Raw genomic sequence first — 9,151 nt, forward strand, 5'->3', positions numbered from 1 at the left:
ATACATGCATGAAGGATATGTGCAAACGTTATCGACCCATCTGGCATCTCATTTCCAGGAATACAGCCTGAAAATTCCTCTCTGATTGAAAACATTATCAGGATAAACACCGTATTGGTTATTTATTAAAAAAAAAAAAAGAAACTGGGAAAAGAAAAAAAAAAGAGAGAAAATGTGAGCCTGCCCCCGCAGTACGTCCCGGTATCGCTGCCGCCGGGACCCCTCCGGGCCACCCGCGATTGGGTGAGCAGCAGCTGCCCCAGGGGGAAGGCAAGCTGCTTCAGGAGGTGTGAGGCGGAGGTGCGACGCCGCACCTGGCCGTGGCCGGGAGCCCCGCGGGGCGAGTCGGAGGGGACCCGGGAGGGGGCGGCGAGGGCAGCCAGGTCTCCGACCCCCACGCCTCGGCGGGGTCCGCGCCGTTTCCTACATGCCCCGCGACGGGACGAGCCCAGATCGCTGCCCCCGCAGCCGGCAGGGGCTCCCCCACGCCTCCCCGCTGAGCCGTATCCGGGGGAGGGGGGGAGCGAGGAGGGACCGGCCCCTCGGGGCACCTTGCGCCTAGGATCCGTCCCTTCCGGGAGGAGAGGCAGCTTTTGAAACCTGCCCTTTATTTGCATTTTGCTATTAATTGTTAATGTCATCTGCCATTAGAGGGCACTAAGCAACCCCGCATTAACGCTGCTCCGGCGAGCGAGGAGGGAGAGGCAGAGGGGGAGAGAGGGGCACCAATTTGGGAAAAGATTAAAAAGGATGTGGAGTCACGGGGCTTCTGAAGTGCTCAAAATGCCCGGGCGCTGTTCAGAACGATGATCATAATAATAACAAAACAAAATAAATGCAACGAGGTCAAGCATTTACCAGTCTGCTTCTTAATGCGTGTGACCACAAGTGGTACTGAGGGACATTGTGATTCATGCCCACTTTCAAAGCAGGACCAGGGCCCGGTCTGAGGCACCCAAACAACTGTCTTCTAATATTAGTACGGCTGTATTTCTGGATCTATTATAATCTGTCCAGACAGATCCCATTGTAATGGGATCTTTTATTAAAAGATTAGCATTATCTCCTGCAGTTGGTGGAAAAAAATCTGTTATCACTGAGTTATTTGCAGTTGTGGGGAGGGGGCGGGCGGTGGGGGGAGCCGGAGGGCGGGAGGGAGGAGGAGGGGTGTGGGGAGGGCCGGGCGGAGGGCGCGGGCGGCCGCCGCGCACCGGCCCTTGACCCGGCACTGTCCGGGCATTCCTGTCTGCATACTTCGCAGTCTGTTGTGCTTTGGTGGCTCAGAAAAGCGAAAGAATCTAAATTAAAAAGGCAGCTTTTGAATAAACAATACAATTTTCCGTTAAGGAAATTGTTTTGTATAAAAGGAAATATCGCCTACTCATTTTCATTCAGCGGTGCCAAAAAATGTTATAAATGACAGACCGCCAACTTTTCTAAAGGGAGAATAATGCCAGATTGTGCTTAATAAAGTAGTACTCTAGAAGTTCATTATCGATGTTGCAATCTTTTCTGATTCTGAAAGGAGACCGCCTACGTCGCCCCCATTCCCGTCTCGTCCTCCCGGGCTCCCAGTGAAAAGGCTGTCACCTGGGCACAGTCCTAGGTATTAAACTTTTATTTGGTTCTTGTTTGTTTGTTTGTTTGGGGTTGATCAGTTGGTTGGTTGGGGTTTTTTTGGGGGATGAGTCCCGCCGAGCGAGCTGTGTGCGCGCCAGCCGCCTCCCGCCCGTCGTAGGTGCGGGAAGTGGAATTTATTATTAGCAGCGACTTCGCGCGGGGATGGCAGCGTCTCGCGGCCGCGGAGCCGACCCCGGGCGAGCAGGCGCCGCTCCGCGCCCCGGCAGCCTCCCCATCTCCGCGCACCCGCCCGCGCCGTCAGGGGGACAGGGGCGCCCCTCGCGCGGCGGCGACCCCCATGGATCGCCTGCCCCTGCGGCGCGGGTGCGGCCCGCCGCGCGCCTTCCAGCTTGCGCGGGCGCGGTCGGCTCCGCGACCGCCGCGGCCGGGGCTTAGCGCTGCCTCCCGCTGCTGCACTAACAGCTCCGGCGTCTCCGCCGCGCAGGGCTGACGTGAGGCTGCGCGGGTGCGCGCCGATTCGCGCCTGTGTGTGTGTGCACCTAAAGCAGATAACTGGAGAGGGTTTCCAGAAGGTGGAAAATGTCACCTGATTCACACCGAACTTTTTAAATCTCCCCACCCCCGAGCAGACACACACACATTAGGAGACCGCCCACCGCAGACAGCTAGGACCCCCGTATAGATTTAAAGAGAGACTGCATTCAGAGCCTGACGTTCATTCAATAGAGCGATCATAAGCAGGCTGGCTAGTGCTCGCTCCCTCTCCCTATTCCCCCTCACGCTGTTTCTGTGTGTCTCTCACTCCCTGCTACGCTGAGGATGTTAAATCAGAGAATCCACCCGGGCATGCTCTTACTTCTGATGTTTCTCTGCCACTTCATGGAAGATCACACAGTGCAGGGTAAGACCAGATTGTTTATTCGCAGATACGTTTCTTTATTATTACTATTATTTTCTGTATTTGGGGCACGGTTTAGTTTGCTGCGGTGTTAAACGCCTCTCTCCAAGGTCCAACAGGACAGAGAAGTTAACTGTGGGCATGGGACTGCTTTGTACCGAGATGCAGGTGTCATTTAGATTCCTTTTTGATCGGATCTTCGCACTGCTCTGCATAGGCATAGAGGACAGATTTTTGTTTCTTGGTATTTATTGTTATTATGCAGCATGAATGAAGAGCAGCATCGCGAGGGAACTTTCCCAGTCTCGACTCCCGAATGAGTGCTCAAAGTTTGTTGGTAATTTAGCTCAGATTTTTATCTCACCTGCCTGATGGAAGGAGAGGTGATGATGGGGAGCCCCACTCTTACATCTGACATTTTTAGAAACCAATAAGTGGTCATTTTCCGGACATTTCTTTCATATTGGGATTTCCTCTCGCGCCTCTTTTTTTTTTTTATGAATAAATATTACTGTGTTGTAAACTCTCCTGCACTAAAGAGTATGCTTAAATAAGTTGTTTTTTTCCATGCGAAAAAATCCAAACTCGGACCTGATATTGACAACTCTTAAGAGCTCTCTTTTGACATAAGGGAATATTGATATTTAGTTTTGGGGCTTTTTTCCCTTATCTTGACCGTGTTCCAACCACAACACGGATGTCTTACCATTGCTTGTTTTATCATTGGTTTTTTCTCTCTTTTTTTTTCTTTTCTTCCCCCCACCGAGTTAGAGCATAAATTAAGCTAATGTAGGCAACTGTAAGACGTAAAACTTTTTTTTTTTTTTAAGGGCGTTGTTTGTTCAATGATTTTTAGTGGGAGGGAGGGGGCAATCTTCCCCCGCGCCCAGCGACATCTCGACTGGCCGATCCTGACCCCTCGCTGCGGTATATTCCCATCGGAGTAAGGAGGCAGGATCGAGCCCTGGCTGGATTAGCACCAGAATCAATTGGTATTGAGTTGCTGGAGAAGTCACATTGGTTATTCACGAGAGACTCATTTCAACCAAAATTCTCCAGCTATAAAGGGGGGGGTTTGCTTGGACTAATGTTCTTGGCTTGACTCCACAAATAACAGAGATACTAGTAAAAAAAAAAAAGGCAAAAAAAAATCCCCAAACAACCCCACTCTATCCGGTTTAAGGACAGTGTACTTTCCTCTGAAATGCTTACGGGAGAGACGGCGCCTAATAACTTTTCCAGCTTGATCGATTTTTAAAACTCTGTAGGGACCTCCTACTCTTATGTGCCCTTGTATTTTGTGCACTTTACTCACTTTTTTTGGAGCTCTGCTAAGTTATATTAGTGAAGGAAAGGCATTTGTTAAAGGAAGCAGCAAAATGTGGAGATTTCGAAAGACTTCGCTAACAGCAAATGTTCTCAATTCGTGCAGATTGCAAAATGGGCCGGGACTGAAACTGTGCGGCACTAAAACAATACTGCTGTGCAGTCGCGGTGAGGAGGAGAGGGCAGGGGGAGGAGGAAGGAATTTGCAAGCGCGATTTTCTTTTTATTCCCTTTTAAATGCACATCCTTTTCAAGCCTCTGTCACGTGCTGGCAGTGCTCCTGCTCTACATATACATAGAAATATATCCTCGTCCTGTTTTGATCGGGTCTTTTCTTTCATTCTGGGTTTATTGGGGTTTTTGTGTGTTTGTTTTTTGGTGTTTGATTTTGTTGGTTTTGTGTTTTGTTTTAAACTGCGCTCCCAAATGGGCCGGAGTAGCTGCGGGTTATGAAATGGGACAAATAAAAGTAAACAGTCTAGTAAGTCATTGCAAGGCGCACGTGTTGTGTCTGGGTCACTGGTGTCTGGCACTGATCCGGCTGGGTGTCCTCCCGTTCCCCTCCTCCCGCAGCTGGGAACTGCTGGCTTCGGCAGGCGCGGAACGGCCGCTGTCAGGTCCTCTACAAAACCGACCTCAGCAAGGAGGAGTGCTGCAAGAGCGGCCGCCTGACAACTTCGTGGACGGAAGAGGACGTCAACGACAACACGCTTTTTAAATGGATGATTTTTAATGGAGGAGCCCCAAACTGCATCCCGTGCAAAGGTGAGGGGGGTGCTGGCGAGCTTGCTGAGGAGCGATTCAGGCAGGGACTGGGCTGGGGAAGGAGGAGCGGGGAAGGAGCTGGAGGGGGGCAGCGTGGTCCTCCTGCTTCCTTCCTCGGTGGGGCTTTGAGGTGCGTCTTGTACCAGCCCCGGGATTAGTGAGGGAGCCCCCATTTCTTCTCGGCCACCGTGCACATTGGGAGCGATCTCCTCTCCCCCCTGCCCTCACTGTCAGGGAGAATTTCCTTCGAGTGGTATTTCCTGGAGGAGGGGGAAAGGTGTTTTCTTTTTATGCCCTGGGGTCATGGTGCGGTGTCTTTTTTTTTCTCCTTTGAGCAGTTTTGACACCAGGTCTGTTCTGCATGCTCAGTACTAAAGTGGTGCCTCTCTCTTTCCATCAGAAACGTGTGAGAACGTGGAATGTGGACCCGGGAAGAAATGTAAAATGAACAAGAAGAACAAACCTCGGTGTGTTTGTGCTCCAGATTGCTCTAATATCTCTTGGAAGGGCCCCGTGTGTGGCTTAGATGGGAAAACCTACAGGAACGAGTGTGCCCTTCTCAAAGCCAGATGTAAAGAACAGCCTGAACTTGAAGTCCAGTATCAGGGCAAATGCAAAAGTAGGTTTGCAAATCTAATCCGATCTCCCTCAAATGCCAAAGTGTGTGTGTCTGAGTGTAGGGACGAGGAGCTGTTGGACATACTTCCCCACTGGAACCAGAGTGATGTTCCAAATGCTGGGAGACAGTAACTAAACCATGCTCAACAAGCAAGGATGTAGCTGGATTGAGAGTTCCCCATAGTCTAGCAGCACTTGTGTCCCATCAGCTACCCTGAGGTTTCCTCCAGTGGTCCTTAAATGAGGAGAGCTGCTGAAGGCTCTTATCTGATCATTTGTTTCATTGTGTCACCCATTCACTCCTTGATGGGGCTCTGGGATCTCCTATTAATCATTGTGTGTTTCTGTCTTTATTTCAGAGACCTGTAGGGATGTTTTATGCCCAGGCAGCTCCACATGTGTGGTTGATCAAACTAATAATGCCTACTGTGTGACATGTAATCAAATTTGCCCAGAGCCTACCTCCCATGAACAGTATCTCTGTGGGAATGACGGCATAACTTACGCCAGTGCCTGCCACCTGAGGAAAGCTACCTGCCTACTGGGCAGATCCATTGGATTAGCCTACGAAGGAAAATGCATCAGTAGGTATCTCGGTCAGAGGGGTAAGGGTGGAGGGAGCTTCCCGTCTCAGCTGTTTCAGAATATCATGTGTGGAATTGGATGAGCTTTGCCCCAGAAAAGGTTGCAAAAGGGGTGAGGGAGTAGAGGGCCTGATCCTGCTTCTCTTGCCATCGTTGTGGGTGCTGACATTAGTACCCAAGGGGAAATACCCGCCATTAAATAGATGATGACATGGTTACAGCGTAACAAAGTCTCAATATTCAGTGGATCTGGATTCCTGGAAACAATTGTCTTCAAGTGGTCTTGGCAAAGCTTGCGTTAACTTAATTGGAAACATCTGATCACTTTTTCCTCTTTAAAAATATTGCTGAGTTTGGAGACGGTGGGTGAAGATACGAAAATAATCTCTGTGCACCCTGACATTTTGTATTGTGATTTCCAGAAATGAATGATAGTGTAGCATGTTACAAGGAAGCATCTTCAGGGCAGCTTCTGCTCCCCAAAACTGCTGGGGGGATTCGAGGGAGTCCCAGGCTGCTTTTAGTTGGCATAGGTTGAGGTGAAATCCCTTTCCAATCTTGTAGACAACTACTCTATGTGGGTTAGTTTAAAAATAATTTATTTAGAAATGCTGAATGTGTTTGCAAATTCTGCACTTACTGCTAATTTGGGGAGCTGAATTTCCAGTGACATCAAATGGAGCAGGAAGGTCACGTGCAATTGGCAAATGTAATTCTGTATTCCCAGGGCCAAGCTCTGCTGGCACAGCTGTCTTTCCTCCCCCACATATAGACAGGCAATAGTGTCCAAGGGACTACTTGCTTAAGTAAAATCAGCAAGTATCATCACATCTACTGCATCTGAGCTTTGTCTGTTCACAGTTCACTGGGGGAAAGGGAGTTTGGGGTTGTTTGTTGCTTTTCTTTTTCCTTTGTCTTTTCACTTACCTCTAGTATCCTGCGTATATTTTTAGAAGCCAAATCCTGTGAAGACATTCAGTGCAGTGCTGGGAAGAAATGCTTGTGGGATTTTAAGGTTGGCAGAGGTCGGTGTGCCCTCTGCAATGAGCTCTGCCCTGAAAGCAAGTCAGACGAGGCAGTCTGTGCCAGCGATAACACAACTTACCCAAGTGAGTGTGCCATGAAAGAGGCAGCCTGCTCCATGGGTGCGCTTCTAGAAGTAAAGCACTCCGGATCTTGCAACTGTAAGTGAGATTTTTAACTCTGAAGGCAATCCCTAGATAATGAAGACTCACACCTTTAAACACAAGAAAGCTTGATTTAGAAATGTGAGATACAGTACAGGGGCCATATAAGCATGTATCTATCACACATACACTGGTTACTGATAAAATGCAATAGATCTCCAACAACCAGTTGATTTTCAAGTTTGGGGTTTGGGGCTACTCTGAGGACAAGTTATTTTGTCAGAAAGGGGTTGTCCTAGGAGTGTAATTCTAGTGATTTTTTCCTAATTTGTCTGCTCTCGTGTGCTTCGCTGATTGCTTTATTAACACCTGGATAAACTCTGTGTCCAAAAGAACAAGCTTAATGGTAACACATGGGCACCTGGTTTATCACAGTTGCCTCTACTAACTCTGAATGAAGGACACAAAGCGGTTAAACCTAGAACACAAGAGCGCTTTTTATTTGATTTCAGGAATCAGCCAATAAAACCTGAGCCATTGATTCTTCAGAACTTTCTGCAGTTATGACTTCATAGATTATGTATAAAAAACTTTATTGCATAACAGCAGATGCCAAAGAGCATCTCACTACAAGTCGCATAAAATGCAACGCTGTATTATGGCTGTTCAGAGGGCTTTGAAAACATGCACTGAGCTGCTTCTGTGCTGTTGTTGTCCTTATTTAAACAACAGCTCCCCTGTATTCCCCCATCTAGCCATTAATGAAGACCCAGAAGAAGATGATGAAGATGAAGACCAGGACTACAGCTTTCCTATATCTTCCATTCTAGAGTGGTAAAACCTCCATCACTATTGGAACAGCCATTGGGCACAAAATCAATGTCCATACTGTAAATAAGTGTATGCTTATTTATTTTGGGGAGAAAAAAGTATACATATAGTTGAGTCTGGTAGACATTTATTTATACCATGTCATGTTTTATAATTTATACATAAAATGTCTGGTTGACTGTATGCCTTGTTTTTGAAGAAATTTATTTGTTAGGGGAAGAACAGTGTTATTTATTGTGAGGTCTCTTGCTTGTAAAGCTAAGCTTTTCTTTTTTCATGTAAACTATAAAAGTCCATTCCTTAGAGCTTACTCACATGATCTCATCTCTTCGTTTCACTGATGTTAACAAACTTGCATGTCGGTTTCTGTTATGTTTATTTATTGGATTTTCTGCTTGCCCTTCTGTACATAAAAGATCCCTAGGGTTTTTGTTTACAAGGAATCTTGACTGACCAAAAGGCATTGTAACTGACTTAAACTTCCAGGATGCAATGAGGCAATCTTAAGGAAACTTCTTCTACTTCGCTTTTCTCTACTTCTGATCACATCATGTACTGAAGTGATCTCAATGTGCTGAGCATATATACTGTACTATATGCATTACAGATTCAAAGAAATCAGATTATGAAGGTTGTTAATAGCTACAGGACTAACTGTAATAAGAATAAAGGGTTTATTTTATTTTTATTGTTTTATTTTCTTGTAACATGCATAAATGTTTTGTCAGGTGTTTCCTTTAAGATGGTCTTGCAGTACCACTTTCAAAGTTTTGTTTTCCCAATCCCAATGTTTGATATAACTAAAAGTTATATCAAAGCTTTATCAGTTCAAGTTTCTTGCTTTTCATAATACTTTTTTCTGATGTAATTTTATATTTTCAAACATGGTGAGTTAAATATAAATTCATTTAAATATATAGTTTTGTACTTTTCTACCATGTAAATGTGCAATGTATATAAAAGTTATAATTGTATTTGTAAATAAATGATGAGTGAAAAAATAAAAATTGGAATTTTCCCTAGAGGGAGTCCTCAGTTTTTGGTTCTAAAGGGTTCTGTCTCTCTGGTGCAGAGAAGACATACTGGTGGTTAGGGGAAAGGAGGCTTATGCATGATGTAGCAGCAAAACACACTGGTTAAGGCCAAAGCTTTCAGCTGACAATGATTCAATAAACCCTTTTTTCAGACAGAAGCAATGTCTCCAGTACATTGATATTAATTAATTCTAAATCCAAATACACTGATGGAGGAGAAGAGATTTGGCATTTTTGTTTCCCTCTCCATCCTCTAAATAAAAAGTCTGTAATTTCTTGGACATACTTAATTTTTATATTTCTAGGAGGTTTTGAACATGCATTTGATTTTTTTCTAAGCTTCAGATCTGTGTTACTGGGGTTGAAGTTGTATCACCATTTTAGATG

At 46.1% G+C, this 9,151-nt stretch overlaps 1 protein-coding gene across 1 annotated transcript; it reads left to right on the forward strand.

Moving 5' to 3' along the window:
- Nucleotides 1-2,400: 2,400 nt before the first annotated feature.
- Nucleotides 2,401-7,737, forward strand: LOC128902124 (follistatin-like). The gene is made up of 6 exons (XM_054184536.1): nt 2,401-2,482; nt 4,379-4,570; nt 4,971-5,189; nt 5,548-5,772; nt 6,726-6,956; nt 7,655-7,737. The coding sequence occupies exons 1-6, from the start codon at nt 2,401-2,403 to the stop codon at nt 7,735-7,737; spliced, it is 1,032 nt and encodes a 343-aa protein (XP_054040511.1).
- Nucleotides 7,738-9,151: the final 1,414 nt, after the last annotated feature.

Source organism: Rissa tridactyla, chromosome W (genome assembly GCF_028500815.1).
Source record: "Rissa tridactyla isolate bRisTri1 chromosome W, bRisTri1.patW.cur.20221130, whole genome shotgun sequence".
In the NCBI taxonomy this organism is placed as follows: Eukaryota; Metazoa; Chordata; class Aves; order Charadriiformes; family Laridae; genus Rissa; species Rissa tridactyla.